The sequence below is a fragment of the Trypanosoma brucei genome, chromosome 5, assembly GCF_000002445.2.
Source record: "Trypanosoma brucei brucei TREU927 chromosome 5, complete sequence".
Taxonomy (NCBI): domain Eukaryota; phylum Euglenozoa; class Kinetoplastea; order Trypanosomatida; family Trypanosomatidae; genus Trypanosoma; species Trypanosoma brucei.
This window is the reverse complement of record NC_007278.1, coordinates 902,432-925,513: the sequence shown is the minus strand read 5'-3', so window position 1 is coordinate 925,513 and position 23,082 is coordinate 902,432. Positions and strand designations below refer to the sequence as shown.

The 23,082-nt window shown below is 48.5% G+C and overlaps 6 protein-coding genes across 6 annotated transcripts, besides 6 other annotated features; 4 read left to right on the top strand and 2 right to left on the bottom strand.

Annotated features, from left to right (window-relative positions):
* Nucleotides 1–23,082: part of a sequence feature (sequence corresponds to BAC RPCI93-26K5) that runs on past both edges of the window.
* Tb927.5.2920 (hypothetical protein, conserved) lies at nucleotides 14–1,393 on the bottom strand (the record flags this gene model as incomplete). The annotated part of the gene is made up of 1 exon (XM_839871.1): nucleotides 14–1,393. The coding sequence occupies one exon, from the start codon at nucleotides 1,391–1,393 to the stop codon at nucleotides 14–16; it is 1,380 nt and encodes a 459-aa protein (XP_844964.1).
* On the bottom strand, nucleotides 1,628–2,167 carry Tb927.5.2910 (hypothetical protein, conserved; the record flags this gene model as incomplete). Its single annotated transcript, XM_839870.1, has 1 exon — nucleotides 1,628–2,167. One exon carries the CDS (start codon nucleotides 2,165–2,167, stop codon nucleotides 1,628–1,630), a length of 540 nt encoding a protein of 179 aa, XP_844963.1.
* Nucleotides 4,952–4,975: a sequence feature (AT_rich).
* Nucleotides 6,773–6,809: a microsatellite.
* Nucleotides 7,463–7,486: a microsatellite.
* Tb927.5.2900 (histone deacetylase) lies at nucleotides 9,847–11,607 on the top strand (the record flags this gene model as incomplete). Its single annotated transcript, XM_839869.1, has 1 exon — nucleotides 9,847–11,607. The coding sequence occupies one exon, from the start codon at nucleotides 9,847–9,849 to the stop codon at nucleotides 11,605–11,607; it is 1,761 nt and encodes a 586-aa protein (XP_844962.1).
* Nucleotides 11,654–11,675: a sequence feature (AT_rich).
* Nucleotides 12,535–19,026, top strand: Tb927.5.2890 (hypothetical protein, conserved; the record flags this gene model as incomplete). Its single annotated transcript, XM_839868.1, has 1 exon — nucleotides 12,535–19,026. One exon carries the CDS (start codon nucleotides 12,535–12,537, stop codon nucleotides 19,024–19,026), a length of 6,492 nt encoding a protein of 2,163 aa, XP_844961.1.
* Tb927.5.2880 (chaperone protein DNAJ, putative) lies at nucleotides 19,847–20,413 on the top strand (the record flags this gene model as incomplete). Its single annotated transcript, XM_839867.1, has 1 exon — nucleotides 19,847–20,413. The coding sequence occupies one exon, from the start codon at nucleotides 19,847–19,849 to the stop codon at nucleotides 20,411–20,413; it is 567 nt and encodes a 188-aa protein (XP_844960.1).
* On the top strand, nucleotides 21,265–22,707 carry Tb927.5.2870 (hypothetical protein; the record flags this gene model as incomplete). Its single annotated transcript, XM_839866.1, has 1 exon — nucleotides 21,265–22,707. The coding sequence occupies one exon, from the start codon at nucleotides 21,265–21,267 to the stop codon at nucleotides 22,705–22,707; it is 1,443 nt and encodes a 480-aa protein (XP_844959.1).
* Nucleotides 22,212–22,252: a microsatellite.

The window sequence follows — 23,082 nt, the reverse complement described above, 5'->3', positions numbered from 1 at the left end:
AAGGGGATTCCATTCAGACAGTACCATAAAAGAATTGTTCGTTGTACCGCCCTCTACGTCGTCCGACACCTAGTGACACTGCTTGGAGCTCCAGAAAAGGAAGTGATACATCAGAACCCCTTTGTCTCTCGGCATTTCTCCGAGCTGGAGGTTCGACTCCAACAGTTGCTGAACTATACGGAACGTTGAGTCGACGTCTCGGCAACACACGAGCCCGAGGTCTGGAGGGACGAAGAATGTGAGGTGCAACTGCAGCAGAAGATGAAGAATTCACTGTTAATGACTGAACATCGGCTCTGTCCACCACAACCGGGATGTGATCGATGGGACATTCTGCTACGTGCTCAGTAAGCCATCTCTGAGCGCACGATGTATGGAAAAAATGACCGCATGGCAACCACACGCAACCACTGGTGACATCAAATGTATCTAAGCATATGTTACACTCGTCGGTAAGTAATCCAGAACTCCAACACTCGCTGTGAAGCACTGAAAACTCCTCTGCTGTCAGTTTCCTTTTACTATTTTGATCGTCCAGACGAAGAAGTGTTTCGTAGTCTTCGGGGTCTATTTCTCTATACATGAGAGGATGTAGCTCCTCAGGAATGCTAACGGTGGGTTCACTGGACACCGGCATGGGTAAAGCACTGTTCCCTTCGTGTCTTTCGGCCACTTCTCTCGTCCCGACCAAAGAAAACGGATGATGCGAATGAGTTTCTCGACGGTGGAAACAGTCTGAACAAAGAAAGTACTCTTGACAAAATAAGCACTTGTAGCAGGAACCATTCGCATATTTTTTGCAACCACTGCACCTCTTGCTAGTAGCACCCACCGTATTAGTCCAAAGGCTCCGGCAATAAGGGCAGCGTAAGGGACCTACAAGATTGTGCCGTTTATATTGTTTGAAGCAACGAGTATGTATATATTTCCCGCAACCTCCTCCACAGTAATCAAGAGAGGTATCGTTCCCAAACTCTTCAAAACAGATTGGGCACACATCACCTTCTTCAATAGGCCTTGGAACTGCAACGTCCCTGCGGGTGTCGTCAACATTCTTCCAGGCATTCCGAAGCCGGTTTTCGGACCTAAGGATTTCGTCTATTTCTGCTGCAACAAGCGAGCGCTGCCATACTAAAGGATTCTCCCGCGGTAAGAAAAACACTTTACACAAAACGAAAACGACATGTATGCACTGCTCCCGCGAGGCGTCACATGAACAGCTATGGGGGTCACCGATAGACGTCCTGTACTTGACCAGCCCGTCTCGCTTGCTCAAAAGGAAACTCGTCGGCCCAACTCGCTTGACTAGTAGAAGCTGGCAAGAAGGTAATTGATTCAGTATGTCGGTTACTGCCTCAGGGCAAGTATTCCGCCACGGAACACTTCTGGACATGAAATGAACAAACACTAAGAGTATTCTGTGCTACACATGATGTATTTAAAGAGAAAAATGAAGCACAAGAGAAGAAAGTAAATAATGTTTACTCACAAAGAAAATGCAAACTGGAAACAAAATACAGTTCGCTGATCCGCAAAACATATTATCCCTAAGGGGAAGCATCACAGAAGAACCGTAACGTAAGGTAATACAATATTACTGGAGCGCAAGATAAATACTTCACTGACTTTAAGTACTTAGTCCCTCAACAAGTCGCTTGACTCCACAACAAACCGCATCCCTGATGCTGATATCAACTGCGGAAGCAACAGTATTCCCCTGCTCTCTTCGACCAACACCCTTATCGTCCGAATGAGGCTTCGACAATTTAATCGGTTGGGCGCGATTCTTGTCCGATCGGCCTCCTTGTTGTTGTCGTGTCGAGCTCCGCAGCTTCTTAGATCTAGCAAACGCTCTACCCTTTTTTTCAAGCTGCTTCCGGAAACCACCCTTCCCTGCACGCAACCGCAGCAACACGTAATACTCACCAACAATCGGTGATTCATCAGAAACCTCGGTAAAACATCCACATCCCCGCACATAGAGGTTTATGCACTCTTCATTCACAGCAACGTAGGTGGAAATCGACCTTTTAATTTCATCAACTGAGCGAGGAAAACGAATATGGATTTTTTCCATTGATGGACATATAGTACACGCAATGGTAGCATCCTCAACACCCTCACGTCCATATTGGAAAGAGGTTTTGTACGATCGTTCGACTAACATATTACCCGGGTATAATGCGGGTGGTGAGGTACGCTCCTGCGAGCTACTAGTTCTAAGGAACAAACAGTAAAACACGAGTCAAGATGCGATAATAGCAGTGGAAGAAGAAACAGCACCTCCCAGCACCTTCACCTCTGAGGAATCAGCGAGTAGGCAAAACACAGGCCTTACAAACACTCTGAACATATTAAAGCAGTGAAAAAATTTTTTTAATCGCCAGCGAGCTCCAGCACTGCCTACTGCTGTGTGAACAAAAAAAAAGTATGATACCGCACACGAAACCAGGAACAACAACCGCGAGCTTTTCCATAATAAACACTATACCAAGAGCCGGACGCCACGGAGCATTCACTCATGATAAATCCATAAACAAATACATATTTAAGGACACAATAATCTTGTCAACACCCCAAATAAAATTTGCGTTAACCCCGCAACTAATTGCGCAAAGGGTAAATCACCTCAGTGACTACGTCTGGTAGAGGAAACATCAGGTCAGTGACATATTTAAATAGTACTTCCTCATTATCCCGTGTCCCATTTTATCCTTAACAGAAGGACAGAGCGGTTCACCGAGGTTCTACAGGTGGCTGCTCATAGCCGTGTGTGGTGTGGCAGAAATGGTAAAGATTAAAGCACCTGTACATAGGTCATGCAGCAACCCAACAAAACACGCGAAAATAATACCGCTCATTTTTTTTTAATTGAAAGAACTGCGACCCAGCTGTCAAAGGGTGCGCAACACTTATCCAACCGCTTTGTAATGCTATCTTTTACATCTCGAAAGACACTTCCTCGCGGTATCTCGCTACGTCGAGTGATTGATACTGTCACCCACTAGATTTTACGTTCGATAGACAATTATTTATTTATTTATTGCAACTCTTAATACCTGCGACGCACTTGTTGGTAGGGTTTACGAACGATTGTCGGTGGGATTTCCTTCCACGCTATCTGAAGCAACACCAATATCAGCAACTAAAATCTGAATCTAAATATTTAACCATGAGAAGTCCCGACCATATGTTACAGTTTCCTGACAGTCGAGAACGCTGCGAAAGGGCACTGGTCACACAAACCACAGTCATATTGTTGCTTCACCACCTAGATTTACACGAACCCTCTTTAAAATTTATGAAGGAAACGTCCCTTAGGGGAAATCATCTCGGGTTCCTTCTCGATATCGTCTGACGGAGTTTGAATGCATAGACAGCAGTCAGCAGAGCTAAAGCGGTGCTTAGTCCCGTTGTTATCACACGAAAAGCAAATGGATGAAGTTCATTTCTCACGATCGGTGGTTGAGCTACTTACACAGAGATGACACCTTCGCCAGCGAGACATATCATCCCTTTTTCGACACCCTTCACTGCTCCTGTCAAGTTTTTACCGGTTTAAATGATTGACCGCTATCAACAAGCAGTGACGATCTCTCCCATTACTTCCTTTAATATGCCCAAGTGCTATCATTAAACTCACGTTAAAACTGTGTGGGAGAGACAATGCCACGAGAGTTTAGAGGTAACATCTCAGATCCAATATTCATTCAGCGCAAAGGGCTCTACGAACGGCCCATCTCAACAGATCGCACTGCCAAAAGCACCAGCAGCACTAAATGCACGGACAATGAAGGCGGTCCGGTCAAACTCACTCCTCTCAAGTTCCGGCTCACGCACGAGCACCGAAAGTTCAACCGTGCATCTTCAAACGGCATTACTCCCCAACTGGGTCAAAGAAATAACAGCAACGGCACAACACCCGGCACCTCGACCTCACAGCAAATCGAGCAACCGAGGCTGGCACTTCGTTATTCGGCGACAAGTGTAACCGACAGAGGGAGCGGCCTCCCGTTCCGCCCTTCGAGCCGCTAACACCACCGAAAGGGTCTGTGACGGGGGAATGAACGGCACTGCCGCCGAACAATGGGGTTAGACGGGGGAGAAGGCATCACCCTACATTCTCACTCGACTGGGAGAGCCCCTATCTCTTTACACCAAACTTACATGTGCGAAGCCGACGCACCGTCTTCCAAGCCAAATAAATTATCAGAGGGTGTGGAACACCGCTTCACGTTCGACATAGTTGAGTAAAGAACCGGCCCGCCAACCTTTCCTGCCAGAGTCGAGCAAGGGCAACGTACCACAGCATGTGGACACCATTATGATGAGAATCGGCACCCTCCCTCCAGCCTGAATTCCCAAAACTTGAGTTATGCGCCCTAATTTGGGGCGCACTACCTGGATATTTGCTAGGTATTTCCGTGATTTCTGTTTGCAAACACTCGAATCCATCTGAAGGACATGCACACTGTCACCCTACTAGCCGTACCAGCCCGCGCTGTGAGAAAAGATGGCATCATGACAGCGTTAGGTTCGTTCCTTACTCCGTGCGGCATCGCGATGCCACGATTCCTCTTCCCCACCCCTTCTCCGTACTGCGGCTCGGGGATGGATGACTTCAGCAAACATCGTGGGTCACTAGCCCTTATCTGCAACAGTTTTTTGCTGCCCCTCCCCCATGTCTAAGTCATACGTTCAGCTGACTGAAACACGTTGATGGTTGCTTTCCAGGCAGACGGCACCTCCGTCGGTGGCACGGCAGAGTGTTTTTCGCCATCACGTTCCATGCACTTATGCCTTTTTTTTTTTTTGCCAAAGCAGCTTTTCACGCGCATGGTTATCTACCAGAAGAGTTGAACGCGATAGTACTTGTGAGTTGTAAGCGAATGTTGCACAATTTGGCACTGTTCCTCCCTGTATTTATCGGTTGAATGTCGTAAGCGTCCTGTTTTTTTAATTTTTTTTTTTTAAACAGCTGTGCAATGTGCGGCCATTGCTATCAGTCGCATGGGTACTTAATCTGCAATCCCATCGGGAATACCTCTTGGACACATATTATATTTGTGGCGGTTCGGTACCCGATATCAGAGTGTGCGTGTGTGGTACGGGGGGTCAAATTTTCTTCCTTCCGGGAGTGGATTTCGTTGGATCGCAGCGTGTTGGGGTGCACGTGTCCTCCACCGCTTTTTTCCCGCCATTTGACGACTCACTGGATCATTTTCGGACTTCTACTGCGCACCGTTTTTGAAAGTATGATTAGCATCCTTCACCCCACGAAAAGAGCGACCGCTGACATAAACTCATAATATTTTGCCATCGGATGGGTGGCAACGACATCGACCATCATGCCGGACCGATCACCGACTAGTTTTTGTGTTGTTTCGCGTTCCATGTGGGATCTAACACCTGGGGCCGCCCCGCTTTCTGACACCGGCCGGTATTTCCTGAGCCGTGGGGTCACGTGCCATTCCTGGCATGGCAACGCATAATTACTTCGTTTGCATCACTGTCTGAAGTATGAGGGTCCCAAACAAGACAACGCGGGGCCGGATAAGCTCATGTGAGTGGCGTCCCGCAGCCTCCGCTCAACTTAGCATTTTTTTTTACATTGTGAACATTTTGTGGAACTGGGCTGATGTCGTGGTGTGGTAAGCTTATTGGGACTGCCGCGTTTGTACCGGTTGTCTTTCCCTCAATAGCAGTACTTGACACTCTCAGCAGTCCTATACCGTTTTGGCCGAAATTGGACACATCACCTCCATTCGAGACCGACTGGGTCCAACGTATCGGAGCAGAGTAGTTCGTAACGATATATATTTTTTAAAACAACAACAAAAACAACAAAAACCGACGTGTATTTTGCAGTAATACTGAGGGCTCTGTTATTCCTTTGCAGCTATTTCCTCTCGGGTCGGTCTCTTTTGCGGCGGCCCGTGAGAGGGGGAGATGCCAACGCTTACTGAGATCAGCATGAAGCGAAGTTACCGGCATTCTGGGGACCTATTTGCGGAACGGTAATCTGTTTAACAGGTGAAGGAGGAGCATTTGTGATTGCATATGGTGGAATGTGAAGGTATGCATCTCTCCGCAGTAGCTGGTTAGCGATATGTTCCTTTATGATCTTTACGGGCTACGGCTGTTTCTTTCTATTGCAAAGAACGTCCGAACGCTCAAGTCACCGGTCTTCACTTACTAGAGATGAGAGGTCACCCAAATTTTCTGAGTAGGTAGAGGCGTTCCCCCCCCCTGTCACGTTGTGCTCTTATATGTGTATGCGGGTTTGTGGTATCTGTTGTTTTTCGACAGCAAAATGCGCACATATGCGTGTACATGGCTTTTTAATACCTCTCTAAAGGGCGATGTCCTGCTGAAGAGGAACATATGTGGAATGTTTTTGCTAAAAATTTCCAAAGTTCACCACCGCCTCGGGTCACGCCGTTGCGAAGATGTGTGACCGCCACCAGGCAACGGGAATCTGACTTCTCTTTATGGATTTCTAACCGCTATCTGAGAGGGTGTGAGTATATTGCCGGCTCGGCCATGTCAGCTTCTTTACTTCCTGTTATTAGCTTCGCAGTCCATTGAATGGAGGAGACTTTTTTTTTTCGCACAGGGTCCTCTGTAGGATAATGACAAGTTTGCAAAATTTGTGTGAACTTTCGTTGACCAATCGCACATAGGACTCAGGTATTTCTTGAGTGAACTTTACCTTTGGTGTCAGCGTGACAGTGGTTGTCAGTTGATGCCACCGATTCTCTATCTTTATGTCGTGTGTGTGTGTGTGTGTGTGTGTGTGTGTGTGTGTGCGGGGAGGCGACAACGGTATGCATCATTATTGTTTTTTTTTGCCAACCGATTCAGAAGAGGCTTATCACTTATATTTCTCCCTTTCTATGATAAGGTTCTAGTTGCAACATAGTTCTGGTAGCTGCTTATCTGCGTATAAGGAATGTTTGGCAGCGGTTCCGCACCTGACTAACCCCGGCATTGGAACCCTCTCACAACTGCCCGTGTACATGTCGTAATTATTTCTACCGTTGGGATATTTGTAGTATTAAATTCCTCGCTACCATTATTGTCGTCATCACCGTCGCTACCATGGCCATTGATGTCATTATTTCATCTACCCGTTGTTGACACGCCTTTGTTTTTCTTTGCCATCTTAAAATATTTTGTCCGTCGGGACTGTTCGTCTATGTTTTCCATATTCTGTGTGCACTCCTGTATAGTAAATAAAAAGTCATTTCACTATGGCCATCGACAGGTAAGTGCTTTTTTAAAAACTTTTTGTAATCTATCTGAAGTTCCTATGCTTGATATACGCACATTGGTGTGCTGATATGCCTTTTTCTACCCTTGTTGTCCCTTCATTGTTCTATCGTACATTATTTGAAGAGCCAGACATTTGCATGCCTCTGTTGTCGTACATAGACGTATGTGCTCTCCCTTTTTTGAAAAAATATATATATATATATATATATATGAGGTGGATTTTCCCCATTCCTCTTTGCATATTCAAATGCTAGTTATGTGTTCACGTTTATATATTGGGAAATACGACGTTCTTATTGTCAACAAAGCATAGTTGGTAATAGGCTTTATAAGGGTCGAATGAGATGTTACACGCCACACACAGGTGTTTTTGATATCATTTGTACGCACCGATGTGGCATTACCTCTACTAGTTTGTTTGGTGGTGAGATGACAACATGGGGTTTCCAAATGTGCCACATTAGCATGTGGCATAATGCTCTATACCAAATCACGAAGCCCTACCACAGAGAGACACTTTTGTGCTAATGTACCCTTCTGTAGCTGAATTTAGTTACTACAACGTTAGAAAGTCGGGATGCAACAATGAAAAGCACGTAACCTAACTATGGTTTCTATCTTTTTCCTTTAAAAGGAAAAAGGGTACTTTGAATATAGAATATTGAGTAATTATTATAGGTTCCTGTAATGGTATTCAATATTATCCGTTTCGATTACCTGGGGATTTAATATGGGTTTGTCGGTTGGGCGGGGAGCTTCCTTGTCAGTGTTCCTTTTTGATGGTCGTGTAGGTGCATCATAACGCTAAAGAATGTGCGCACGGCTTGGTGGATCACGCCCTACGTCAGTGGTGATTCTGCGAAATGCTGCGTTTCCCCCGATCATTTGTTTCTTTTGCATATTCCAATTCTTTTTGTTGCCACAGTTGTAGCGGCTTTGTTCAGTGTTCTTAACATTTTAAATGTGAGTCCCTGGCAACGTGGTTTGGACGCATTTACTTTCTATCAGCGAGGTGTCATGTTTTATTTTGTACTTTGTAACTGGCTGAGCGGACACATATGGAAACTCCTAACTTAGTAGTGGTGTCGGGTAAAAATCTTACCTTCCACGTTAGTTTGTAGCTTCGTTATGGCATCGTGAACAATGGAGTGCTAATGCGTGGTCCGACTGAAGTGTTTGCTGAAGTTGCTTCTAATGTTTAGGGTTAGATGGTCTCACTTATCATTTCTTTTGTTTCGTTTTTTTATTCTCGCACAATTCTCTACTAGGTGTTTTCTATTCCTCATAAGTTCGTGTGTCTGGACTCGCCCACCTGGCAAATAACTGCTTAGCTGCGTTGTTAACAGCGCCTGGTAGTGGGATATCTACTCGTTGAATCAACTCATAACACGACTTCGTGGAGCAATACGGCAAGGTAGTAAACGCTGTCTCCTTCACCGTTTGGCCTTTTGAAAGAAAATCTTCTGGTCTGCCTGTTGCGCGATATGAGATACAGCCGGGTCGCGGGGGGAAAATATATAACAAGGGAACGGTAAAGGATAAGATAAAGACGGATATCATTCTGACTCTCGCGGGTAGTCTGCAATATACATATCGTGCTTCTTACTCTCTCCTCTTTTTCTTTAAAAAAGTTTGTTCTCGAAGGAGGGTCTGACACTTGAAGACGAACGGTTAAATTGCGTTATATACAGGGGGAAAACACGATGGCGTGGCAGTGATGACTCTATTCCCAAAGCCATCGCCCAAAGACAAAGTTAATATTCACTGCTGCGTTGTAGAAAATGACGTGGTAAAGTGTCTGTTGTTAGCAGTGCACTTTTGAAAACGTAAGTTATCTATCTAACTATGCGCGGTGCCGAGGAATAGCTGTTAGATCAGGTGTAACTGAAATACTACCCCTTTGCTAAGAGCTGCTGGACAACCCGAGAGTCACATATTTGGTGTCGCGTTGAATTAACTTACGAATACTTCGTTCGAATAGTGGAAGAGCTCTACCGTGGAGCGCCAATAGACACATCGGCGGAGTTAACTGTGGGAGAGTTTGATTGTTCTACCCAGTGTTCATTATTTATTATGGCTTCCGGGGGGGGGGATGCGGGTGTGTTGGTATTAGTGTTTTGATGACTACCGTGTGTGCTGCGTTGTATAATGAGCTTTAAAGCGATGTTTAGCGCTTCAGATACTGAAGCAAATATATATATTTGTTCCTGTGTGTGGGGCATTACTTCCCCTGTATGCTCAGTCGACTTTAGTTGTGATTTACAAACAGTTGAACGTGTTGGTGTAGCTGAGGCTCGGTGACAGATATGTCTGTGTAACAATGAGGTGCTCTTGTGGTGTAAACAACCTCTCTCAAATGCATTTCATATTCGAGAAATTTTCTTTTAGACAACAGGGGAATGATTGAGTGAGGAGCCTTAAATATATAAATGCCTTGGTTCCGGAGAGGAAGTCCGAAATTGTATTTTTCAAACCCAGGTTTTTTTTTGGTTGTGTCTGCTATCTTTTCGTTGTTTACCTGCATCCGACGTAATAAATATCGATAAGTGTTTACTTAGTCAACTCTATCGTATGTCTGTGAGGGAACGGAATAAAAATCCCTGGGCTCATGGGCGCCAGCTGGATCTTGACGGTGACGTGACTGTTAGGTGCCAAGCGGACCCACGACTCTGCACAACCGCTGCTATCCGTCGTGGAAAGCTGGTGGAGCCGGTTGATCAAGTGGCGCTCCGTGTAGGTGTGGAAGCTTCAGGTGTTGAAAGTCTCGTCGACGCCCAAGGAATCACCTTTTTTGGAAGTCTAAAAAATGGAATGGAAGTGTTCGTTTCTGGACCTGCCATGTTGGATGCTGCCAAGACGGATAATGATAATAGTGACCTGTTTCTACCGGACGTGTCAGTTGCATGGGCATACGATCCTAGAGTGCTTGAGCACGTTCCCCCCGTTGACCGTGTGCCGGAAACACCCTATCGTTTGCAGCGCGCTGTTGAGGCACTACGCTCGGCGCCGCGTGCTGCTCATTTTTTGCCTATGGAACTGCAAAGTTCTGGAGAAAGGTCCCCTCCTCGTGAAGGTGCGCCTGTGGGAACTGGTGCAACAGCAGGCGAGACGCCGTCCGCGGCGCCCAGCGGAACTCCGTTATGGATTCCGCCCCGTTTAGCAACGCTAGATGAAGTTACATTGTGTCACAATATTCATCGCTACCGATGTTTTATTGAAGAGGGCACAGCATTGCTCCCTCCACTTAAGACAGATGTGTATTGCAACGGTAAAACGAGCAGTATAGCGACTCGGTTGTCTGTCGGTGCGGTGGTTGATGCAGCGCGTCGCGCCCTCAGTGGCTCTCCGGCATTTGCTTTTTGCCTTGTTCGCCCTCCGGGACACCATGCCAGCGCTGACACCCCGAGCGGCTTTTGTTTGGTGAATAATGTTGCGATTGCCGCAATGCAGTTGTTGCAAGACTGGCACGTTAAATACGATTGTGGCGTCGGAGGTAGCCGTTCAGTTCCCTCCGAAGAAAGGGATATACCAGAGCGACCTCGCATAGCCATAGTTGACATCGACGTACACCATGGTGAGGGAACTCAGTCATTTGTTGAAGTTGAGCCGCAACTTCTGTACCTCTCTCTTCATCGTTATGACCGAGGTTCTTTTTACCCGTGTGATCCCGCTGGTGCGACCTCCTATGTTGGCCAACATCGTAATATTTGCAACGTCGCTGTTGACACCGCGGCTACCGACCCTGCGCGTTGCGAAGAGGTTATAAGTGATATGCTTTTTGCGCGTGTCGTTGACGATGTGTTTTTACCAAGGTTGGAACAATTCCACCCTAATATCATCCTACTTTCGCTTGGCTTCGACGCCGCACACGGCGATCCACTTGGGCGGATGGCTGTGGAAGGAGGGTTTGCGTATGTGGTTCGTGCGCTAAAGCGATTTTGCCTGCAGTCGCAAGGGACCATCGGTTTGGTGGCGGTACTAGAGGGTGGGTACTCACCAGAGGGTGTTTCCCGTGGCGTTGTCAGCGTCGCGCACGCCCTGTGTTATCCATTTGACGATGTAGCAGTGGTTAATTATGCACGCCTGCGGACCCCAAAGACATGGATGGAGCTACGCAGTCGTCTTTCCCGGCGGATGGAGGTGCGAACGGATGAAACGGGAGGGGCCACGTCTTTGTCGTCTGGTTTGTCTTCTCAAGGGTTGGGGGATGCTACGTCAACGGAAAGGGCAATAGCGGACGACGACGTGCTTATGGAGCGTCACGTAGCGTGGTGCGACAAGCTTGTTAAACGAGTATTGGCTATACATGCGGAGTCCAATATCATCAAGTGATCGTTACCTATACCTTTTATTGTTTGAAATCGAGCGCACGCTTTCGATTATTATTATTATTATTTTTACTGCCTATCGCAGAACGTTTTCCTTTGCGGCGCTATTTCCTTGGTGCCCGTGCGAAGAGCACGTCGAGTACACCCAACTGTGCTCTTGTCGTGCATATGGCGTTGTCTGTCGCAATATTACCCACACTTCTCTCCGGGGCATCCTGTAATATGGTAGAGCTGGCGACATTAGATTCACAAAGAAACACATCTTATATTTCTGCGTTTGTTCCTTACTCTTTTAGCGCTGGTGCAGCTTTGAGTCAAACGGGCTATTGCCTCCATGATCGAATGCTGCTGCAAACTTCATCGCCGTAAATCTTTTTTTCTCTTCTGGATATGAAGGAAAATCTCAGGGGAATGATGCTACGGGCGTTGGTTGATAGAAACACCAAATCACTCCAGCTGAGGGGGTGATAAGAGCTTTCTTTTTTTTTTTTGTGGCGGGACATGCCGGGCCCCTTTTCAGACCTTCCCCATATACTGTGAAATCAACCCTTTCAATAAAATTATTTCCTGAGTGATTTTTTTTAACTTGTATTTTGCGTGATTTTTGTTTGTTCGAGAACTAATATCTAATCAACCGTACGTACCGATACACTCTGTCTGGCCTTCTTGCCCTCCTTTAGAGCACATTTTGCACTGCAGAACTGTATTTAGTCTCTGTGTTTTCTGCTGTCTTTGGCCTTGAGTACAGATTGACATCGGATATCCAAGGCAGACGTGCTCGCAAATCTGCACATCGGAGTGGGATATCTTGTCGTTATTATCGTGTTCTATGATACGCCGCCAGCTCTTGTTTTCTGGTTTTATTCGCGCTGTGTTAAAAGTGTATACAAGTGGAACTGTTAGTCAAACACCAATCAGGAGTGTAACGATAATGAGCGGTAGCTCCCTTGCTTGTAACCGCGATGTAAGCCTCACAATCGGTGACGTTACAGTTCCCGTTCCTGCGAACGTTTCTCACCCAGAGAGGGTTACGTGGGTCTTGCCGGGTGACACCACCAACAGCGGTGCTTTTCACATCGGCGAAGACGCTGCGGACGAACTGTCATTGGATGTAGGGGATATGTTCTTTCATTTAGGAGACAATGCCACACGCCAATACCTACGCTGGATCTGTCAGAAGGAACTCCTTAAACAGGACATGTGCCTAACAGGGGAGCCTGGTCCTGCGCTGCGGTGGCTGGTGTTGCTGTACTCTCGACTCACACGTCGCGAAGTGCAGTGTGTGTCCCTCAATCGTGACACAAACGAGGGTGATCTCGGCCAACGGCGGGAAATTCGTAACGGAACGCTCTCTTATGAGGATCAGAGCGTTGTCATCGCTGCCCGCGAAGGACAACTGCTATTGTTAGAGGGGTTGGAGAGGGTAGAACGGAATGTACTTCCAGTGATAAATAACTTGTTGGAGAACCGCGAAATGCATCTTGAGAATGGGATGGTGCTGATCCACCCAGAGCGGTATGATAAGATTTTCAACGAGGCACTCTGTGAGGAACTGAAAGGAGGTAGGCAAGATGCTAACGTGGAAGGTGGCATTGGTAACCAAATCCCGCAGGCGGTTCACGCGAAGTTGCAGCGTATGGGGTTTATTCGCGTGTCGGAAAGTTTTCGTGTCATTGGGATCACTGCCCCAGTTCCCCCGTATGATGGTACACCACTGGATCCGCCGCTTCGTTCACGGTTTCAATGCTTGTATGTTGACCTTCCTCCACCCACCCTGGCAGCGACAAACGTTACCAATATGGCGCCTGGTGGTCGTGCAAGAGGTGTTTTTGAATCGTTGCTTAAACTGCGCGCTTCCATCGAGGAGATGAATGCGCGCACGCGGGGATTCACCTCTGGCGGTACCCAGGGCCGCGACAGCGCTGTTGGTGGTTGTGTGTCTTCGCTTTGCGGGCTGCAGACCATTGGAAGTTACGAGGTGGCTCAAGTCTTCCGACAGTTTATGCTATTTCCTGATGTTCCAGTGAGTGAGTTGTTACTACGATCCTTCCCGTGGACGCTATATGCACAACAAACTGGTTCGGGTAGTGGCACCTATGAAGAGTCGATGAGACGCCTTCGAGATTACGAAAGGGTGCTAGCCGCGTGTGACATTGGTACTCCCCTGTCAAACCATATTTGCCACCATAGTGATGTCAGCGTACGGGATAGTGGCAAACCAACAGATCACTGTACGCATGAAGATTGCGCTGTTCGTTCTTCAAAGCATTATAATGATGTTGTGTTTATAGACAATGTTCGTGTTGCAAAGTCGAAGGTGTTGGCCGTGTTGCAGCACCCTGTGGTGGTAGGCGACGCTTGTGTCGACGGGATGAAGGGGAAATATCAACTTCCGTTATATTTGGGTGAATTTGCTCTCAAATCATCGCGTGGTGGGCCTTCATCGCCTTCTAGTGGTAGAAAGTGGAGAACGGTTGATGTGAAAGTGTACTGTAGCAGTTCGAGCACAGTCTTTACACCAGGACATGTTCACGTTTTACAGTCCATGTTGCAGTTGCACATTGCGGGGCGGCATATCTTGCTGCTGGGATCCAGTGGAAGTGGCAAAACGACGTTGCTCCACGAATTTGCGCGCCTTCTTGGTTACCAGACGGAGACTATGTACCTCTATGCGGATATGACGATCAAAGACCTTTTTCAGAGACGAGCTACCGATTCGGTAAGTGGTGACACGGTGTGGCAGAACAGTGCACTCGTTGACGCAGCACTCAACGGTCGCATGGCTGTACTTGATGGAATTGATAAAATGCCTTTAGGGATGCTCAGTTCGCTGCAGCAACTCCTTATTGACGGGAGCACCTCACTCTGCGACGGGTCCGTGCTGAAATCGTTCAAGGAGTATGGGATCATTAAGGAGAAGCTGCGCGCCACCGAAGAGGAAATGAAGGCACGTCGCATATTTCCCATACATCCTTCATTCCGTGTGGTGGGTACAGCGCGATTTCCTGCGCTTAACAGCAATGGGACAGGCAACAAAGTGTGGCAAAACCAATGGCGCGTTACACACGATGTCACCGAGCTGTTTGGGGTTGTCCAAATGCCGTCATGTTCGCAGTCGTTATTTCGTGCCATTCTCCTTCGCGTGGCTGAGTTGGAGTTGCAATTTTGTGGGAACGAAAAGGTAGACGGTATCCGCGCCTCAGTGGGCCCTGAGGGCGGGATATCATCAGGATTGAAGCGTGATGTGGATACCCTGCTGCGGCTGCGTGATGAACTTGAGCGATTACAAGTCACGGAACCAAAAACGCCGCAGCTAAGCCTTCGACAGCTGCTAAACCTTACCCGCTTTCGCGTTCGTTATCCTGATGACTTTAACATTAGTGTTGAATCTACGCTGCTACTCCCACTGCTGAGTTCATTGGTAGCAGAAAAAGTGCGTCAGGTGATGCAGATTTGTGGATTTACCTGTACGAGTGGGCTCGCGGAACGCAAGCAGGATCCACTGCGATCATCATCCGTTTCAAAGAGTAGCATGGGGGAAACGTTGAACTGCCATTCCCTTAAAGAGTTCCTACTCCCCTGTGACCCAACTATTCCTAATGCTGGCGCCGGTAAAGCTGAAGGAATTGAAGTATCTCGTGTCTTTGGATTGGGTGATAAACCTATTCTCCGCATCAACCGCAATTACGGAGCGAAGGAGAAGGCCATGGTACCGCACGTGCCACACTTTCACCCCAACCCTGTTCATGAGTCCGTCATTGTGTGGCTCGCTAAACAGTACGCCGTGGGGAACAACATTCTCCTAATAGGGAACCAAGGTGTTGGCAAAAACAAGGTTGTCGATGCCTTTCTCGCACGCGTTGGTACCCCTCGGGAGTATATTCAGCTACATCGAGACACCACAGTCGGTAGCCTTACTATCAATCCCACAGTCGAGAACGGTCGAGTTGTATGGGCAGACTCACCACTAGTACGGGCGGTGCAGCAGGGACACTGCCTTGTTGTTGATGAAATTGACAAGGCACCCGTAGAGGTGGTACAAGTGCTAAAAGGACTCATCGAGGATCACGAGATGAGGCTCCGCGATGGACGGCAAATACTTGGTCCACGTGCGCACGTCGTACGATTTAGCATTTCTTCCAGTGATTACGGATCTAGCGAACAAAAAAATATCATTAACATGCACCCTGATTTTCGAGTCATTGTGTTGGCAAACCCGCCCGGTTTTCCATTCCACGGCAATGACTTCTACCGGGAATGTGGCGACTTATTTGCACCGTCTGTGATGCTCAATGCCGATGCCCACTCGCAGTTGCAGGTTCTGAGAGCGTATGGCGTGAACATTCCAGATGCTCTGCTGATGAGCCTTATTGAATGTTTTCAACGTCTTCAAACCGATTTTGAGGAAGGGAACATTACTTACCCTTTTTCGTTACGGGAGCTCATCGCTGTTGTAAGGCACATGTCAATGTTCCCAGGTGATGGCGTGTACGCAGCTCTAAATAATATCTTCAACTTCGACGTGTTTGACGAAAATACACTGCGTCTTGTTCGCAATGTACTACGGCTGCATTTGGATCCACTGGTACAGTTTGGTGGAATGCAGAAGCTGTTACCTTTGCGTACCAGCCGAGCTGTGCCACTGCGGCCTTCACCATCGCTGATTCACATGTCGGCGAAATCACCGGCGTTTTTGCCGTTAAAACTGGGGGAAGTAGTAATGTCTCTACCAGTGCGACGGCTCACGGATTTGGAGTGTGGTGGTGCAATAAACTGGAAGTCTGCTCCTGTTTGGTGTGAATCATATAATGCCACGGACTTCGCCGCAGATGTTTCGGCGAACGGTGGGCTCGTCGGTTTTAGTGAATGGACTACAGCAACAAGGCTACCATTTCTGCAACAGGGCGACCGCGTGATTCGTGTAGCCGTGGAAGCTCCTGAGTGCGTGGTGGGGGAGTCCAAGAGTGTTGCCGTCCTTTTTACCCGCCAGCATGTGCTTCGAGAGGAAATGAACGGCAGCAGCAGTCCCCTCGCAACAACAGAGATTTTCTTAGCTATTGCGAGTCTGCCGTCTGTTGCGTCCATTGCGGCTACTGCGGTGGGTCGGAAGCGTCTTGCCGCAGGGCAGGTACAGTTACTTAACTTAACGGACTTATTGCCTCTTAACTCCCTTCCGTCTTCTTCATTACGTTTCCTCGGCACCGAGGCGAGCGGCATTTTAGCCTCTCAGGCCCTCAAGGAGTCTTCGCATGGTGCGTTTGGGACATCGCCTTCATTTGTTGAAGTTGCATGTGCATCCTCAGGATCGATTTTGCTTGCCGATGCGTCCGCGCTTGGTTTGTGCTCAACGTCAACTGCATTACCACGAGGGCAAGTCAGAGGTCAGGGTGACGCAGCTGGTGATAAACTGTTGGGATCGGTGCTGGTTGTGCATTTGATGCCACCCTCCAGTGATGTCGCACTCACTCGGCACACTGTTTGCCCGGGATGTAACCTAGTTGCCATGACGCGACCGCGCGAACCGGAGTTGTACGTGTGGTCGAACGGGCACCGTGTCGGTGTAACCCTTCCTGCGGAGGATATTCGGGGAATTCACTTCTTTGCGAACAACTATGCTTCTGTCCACCTGAGTAAGTCTGAGTCGACGTTTTGCGGTGTGATGAAGCTTTCATTAATGTCTGATGGCGTGGCGACAGCAAGTCTTTGTTTGCTTCCCAATGAAATAAATGGAGTTGTAGTAGGATTAACGGGAACGAAAGAACCGACGCCTACTGAGGCAGCCATGGGGCCCGTCACACCGGAGGAACTCCAGGGTGCTATCATCGTCGCAGGTGCTGGCAGTGATAGTGAGAAAGAAGGCGTTTTGTACACCATGGTTGAGAGTTACTCTTCTCGATCGCAGTCGTGGTCGATGCGCACCTTTGCCAATCCCAGCATTTCCCCTGCTGTGTGTTCTGACTTGAATCACCATGGAACAATAGGTATCGACCGTGTGCACAAACAACTTGTGGTCGCCAGCGGTAGCGACGGAGTTGACACTTGCGGTTCTCTATTTGCCGTCGATTATCATCATCATACTGTTCGCCATTTCGCTCCCACGCCAACAACATCCTCACGTTCATCGTCGGTGAAACCTTCCTATCCTTGTTTTTCCCTCGACGAGGTTGCGGGTAACATTCTTCGATATGATGAAGTGAATCGGCAGCTGTTGATAGGTGACCTCGTAGCTGAACGGGTGGAATGTCGCCATCGCCAACTCTCCGCTTTGCTCCAAGGGTCCGTAAAACAAGTTGGGGCGGCAGCTGCCACACCTCAGGGGAAACTTAGCATGTCCTACTGTACATCGCGCTATGCGGCATCTAATAACCTGAAACATGGTCGTGAGGATAATGAAGAACATCACGGTGGCAACACATACGCCGGCGGTACGGGTGGGACTGATACTGCAGGCCTCGGCGGACTTGTTGGCCCGTACCGTCTTGACAAGGGCTGGCCGGTTCACCAAGTATCGCCCGAAGCTAAGCAGCAGGTTCCACAACATATAATAGAGGAAGCGAGACGCATGGGAAGGGTAGCACTGCAGGAGCGCTTGCGGGAAATTGGTATGACCTCCACGGAGTACGAGCGGTACGGTGCGCTGCAGGGGCGGGTGCGTGCCCCTGTGGCGATATTGAGGAGTATGTTAAGTGGCCTTAAAGCTGCGGAAGGTGAACGCGTGTGGCTGCGTGGCCAAACGGACGGAGTATGGGATGACAGTAAGATTGTAGAGGGCATCGTTGGGGAGCGTAACATCTACAAACGGCGCGCCGACTATGCTGACGCCAGCCCCTTTCAGCTCAAGCGAAAGAAGCGTCTCTTGTTTGTGCTAGATGTAAGTGCCAGTATGTACCGGTTTGAAGGGATGGATCAGAGGCTCACGAAGTTGCTCGAATCCACGGTGATGGTTATGGAGGCGTTCACTGGCTACGAAGAAAAAATTGACTATGCCATGGTAGGTCACAACGGGGACAGTGCGTGTATTGAGCTTGTACCCTTTGGCAAGCCACCGACTAACCAAAAGGAAAGGGCGGAAGTATGCCAACGTATGGTTGCCCACGCACAGTACTGCTGGTCAGGCGACAATACCGTCCAAGCGATGCGGCAGAGTATTGAGCTCGTCACGGCGGAGAAGGGTGAGGCGTACCTTGTTTTCGTGATTAGCGATGCAAACCTCTCACGATACGGGATTGAGCCCGGCGAGCTCGGTGAGATTATGGAAAGCAATCAAGAAGTACAAATGTTCTGCATTTTTATTGCCACTTTGGGCGAACAGGCGCTGAACCTGAGGGAGAAACTGCCAAGTGGACACGGCTTTGAATGTATGGACACACAGGCTCTCCCACACATCCTTAAACAAATATTCTTGTCTGTCAACCTCCTTTAATTTCGCGTGATGGCGCCGCTTGGCACGCGGTAGATGACATTGTAATTGGAGAGATACATGGAAGCATGGTTTCAGGTGGTGGCAGTGTTGGTGACCTTGCGGCATCTCCAGATGTTGATTGTTCAGTTAGTGGATTCATTTTTTTGTTTATTTTTCAGGAAAATTTCACGGGTGTTGAATGTCGGGCCAGGTACCTCAGGTTTACTTGTTAACATTGTGCCAGACTTCCCCTCGTTAGTTCAACTGCTTACAACTCAATTCTGTATATCAAATTTGCTAGTATGATATACCTCCACCCATGCCGTTTCCTTTTTTAACATCTTCTTTTGTTTTTATTTTTATTTGCGTTTGATGCTGTTCGTCCAGTGACAACGAGGAAAATATATACTCTTCCAACAGTAGTCAGGTCGACTACGGACGTATTAACTTATTTTGCTCCACATTTAAGATTTGTTGTGGCTCCTGCTCGCATGGAAAGCATGTGGCAGTGTACCTCACATTTAGGTTGGGCGCGGGCATTTGTCTGCGTTCTTAACACATCAGCACAGTTGTAATCTTCTGTTTGATTTGAGCAAGCCTGCAGGAACAAGCACGTCGTTGATGTGCCACATTTCTGTTTTTCCAGTTATCACGCGCTATATGATAAAGACACCCCTTTTGATTCATTTCCTTCATCTGAATTGGTGTTTCCCGCCCTTGTTAAATTAGTTTACGTGCCATATCACTACTGTCCAGCTGCGTCTTTTTTTCCCCCCTTGTTTCTTCTGTTAGTGGCTCTGGTCGCTTATTCGCTCCCGTATCACATAGCTACGAGGGCGTAATGGGGTCAAAGGAGGACCAAGTGGAAGAAATACGACGGTTACTGCGCTTCAGCTCTGGGGGAGCGGACCCATTTGCTGTGCTGCAGTTGGATCCGCAGACGTGTGAAGTCGCGGACGTTAATCGCAGTTTCCGCCGTATTGTGCTCAAAGTGCACCCAGATAAGTGCACAGTTGAGAAGGCCGCTGATGCATTTCACATAGCTGAGAGTGCACACAAGATGTTAAGTAATGAAGGTGTTCTTATTCGCCTGAAGGTCGCGCACCAGAGGAAGAAGGAAAGGGAAGCAGCACTGAAGGAGGAAGAAGTTCGGCGTAAGGCTCGCGAGGAAGTAAGTGGTGGCACAGCTGGACTGGGTTCCTCTGAGGACCCCAACTTGAGTCCGGCGGAGCGGCAGAGGAGGCGCCGACGCGAACAAGTCGTGGAGCAGCAGTTAGAGGCCACCCGGCTCGCCGAGGAGGCGGCGCGGAAGAAGCAGCGTTTGGAGCGCGAGGCGAAAGAAAAAGCGGAGCTGGCTGCAGAGCTTGAACGACAGCGAAAAGAGTGGAAAGATTTAAACCTTTTCTGAGGTAGCGCGTTCGTTTACCGACGCGAAGTGGGAACTGAAACATTCAACATGTCACGTGGCGATTTCGCATGAGTACACTAGTGTATCTTGCGGATGATTATGACGGTCAAGAATGCCACTAGCACCGAGTCGTTTTGCACGGCATTGAGACTTTGTAAGAGTGGGTACGACCCTGTTGATAGCGTAGGGGTCTTGGAAGTGTCGAGCATGACCTGTTCTGTACCTCAGTGAATCCGTGACACGTGGTGCATGGAATGTCAGTGGCGACGCCGCAAGGTAACGCGCACCATTTGTGCGTGCTTTGGCGTGTAGACGGTCGCGTAATTCCATGTCTCTCGAGTTTACTTCTTGTAATATTACTTTACGTTTATTAGGTTACCTTCCTTGTACTTGGTTGAGACAATACCACCTGCTGTGGCATTGGCTGCCTCTAACATGCTCAATTTTTTTGCTTTGTTTTTCTTCCCGTTTTCTTTCAGGCACGGTGTTGCGGTGCAAGCGGACAAAAGATTGTGGGTGTCTCCGCTTTTGTTTTTTCTATTCTTTCCCACTCTTTGTGTTGTAGTTTTCCACCATATTTTTTTGTCGCGAAGAGGGCATTGTACCTCCATAAGAGGTGGGAAAACTGTTGAGGAATAGGAAAAAGGAACTGCAAAGTGGTGGTGAGACTTTGATAGCTGAGGTGGAAATTATTCAAATAAGGTGAAACTTGTGACGACACAGCCTAAGGAGGTAAAAATTCCAGTGAGTTACCGCGTTTGTCGTCTTGTTCTGCCGGGTCAGCTCACAGTGTGACATTCAATATCACAAAAAATTACATTCATTAATTCTCTTTTAGAATTACGTGGCCAATGCCGCACAAGGGGTGCAATAAATGTTCTGCCTCAAAGGCGAACAACGAGTCCAGCGAGGACGAACGTTCGCCGGACAACAAAATTGTATTTCTCAGGATGCGTCTGGCGGCGTCGGAGAGCCGAAACACTTCCTCGTATCGCGAAGCATGGCCACCGGCGGAGGACTCGCTGAGAAGCAGCCAGTTGCGGGAAGTTGACACTTTTGGTGATGAATGGGAGGACGTTGAACACACCGCATCGGAGAGCTTAGTATCTCAGTCTTTCAGGGACTTGCCTTGTAACTTTGATAACCCTAAGTATGGCAAGTACGTGCCGAAGCAGTCTGCGGAAACTGGTCGTCCCCGCCTCGTAAAGTCAACACCACAATTTGTTGCGGGTACGACCTTCGAACGCTACCCCTCAACGGACCTGGAGTCAACTGTGCATACGCTGCCCGCCGTGCCCATCAATGAATCCAGGAACTCGCGCTCCGAGTCGAATGGCAACGCGAAGCTAGTGCTACCACCACCGGTAGAGGGCGACGTGAAGGAGTCAGGTGTGCTGCCCCAATGTATCCGCAGCAATAAAACCAAAGTGACGATGAAGCGCCGCTGTTCCTGGGATAACTTATTTCACACAGCAACCGGAGATCGTGGACCTCAGCAGGCTCTTGTGCCCGATTCAGATCGTGTCACCGCGGTCACCACGAACGAGGATCAGATCGCTTCCCAACCCCAGATGCAGATGATGCCGCCGCTCAGAATTTCGCTTCGCTTGCAGCCATCTGGCCGCAGTGGGTGTGTGTTTCTAGGCGCACGTGGTGGGGGAGATTTTACGGTCCCTAAGCCCCCTGTTGTCCGCAAGTTGATTCTACCCCCGTTGCGGCGGGGTGGAGGGACACCTCAGTTTGATATGGCGGGTGCGGCACCCACAGGTATCGACTCCGAAGTGGGAAAAGGTTGTGTGGAGGAGGAGGAGGAGGAGGAAGAAGAAGAGGGGGAAGAGGGATCATTAAATGGCACGCTGTCAGAGGAGGTGAACATTACTCTTGCTGCTGTGCCGTCACTGGATGTCACCGGGGAATCAAATGCGGCGGACGTTACGGCCTCCTTCTGGGTGATACCGGTGCTTGTGCTCGGACGGAAAGAAGAAGTGCAACGAAGCCGGCTTCGGCGTTACGAAGTCGATGAGCGCGCGAAGATACTTAACCTTCTTGTGAACGCTCACAAGGTTTTCGTCACTCGGTCAGTAAAGGCAACGTGGGATACGTTAACTACTTATTCTTCCTATTCCCTTTCTAGCTCTGAGAGGCGTGTGGAATGGGCACCAAAAGAAAACAAGCAACTGGTTGCTCCAGTTGTCGGTCTCCCACGTGTCAGTGAAGGTGCTATGGAGGGCAACGACATTTTGGCTCCTCAACATCTGGAAGGTTCCAAAGGGGAACACGTTTGGGGGGTTTAAGGCATCCGGAACACTGTTAATCAGGTACTAACCGACACTACTTGCACCAATGCGGATTCTTCCGTAACCATTCTGAGGCACAGAAGGCGCATTACGGGTCCCCTGTGAGATGTGTGTTACTTATGTGATTGACGGGGATGCTGCTGAAAAAAGAAAAATTGCCGGACACTTCACATGGCAGTGGGCGCTTCTCTTCTGCATCGCTGGAGGGAACATCGATAAAGGACGTGTTGCTAATATTGCTCGTTTTTTTCTTTTTTGCTACTTACTATTGAGCGTTCATACTGCAAACGCACGAATCTGCGGAAGTAATTGACAAGAGTTGGGATTAAAAAACAACAACAACCTTACATGCATTGTTTGCTCAGCGGACGC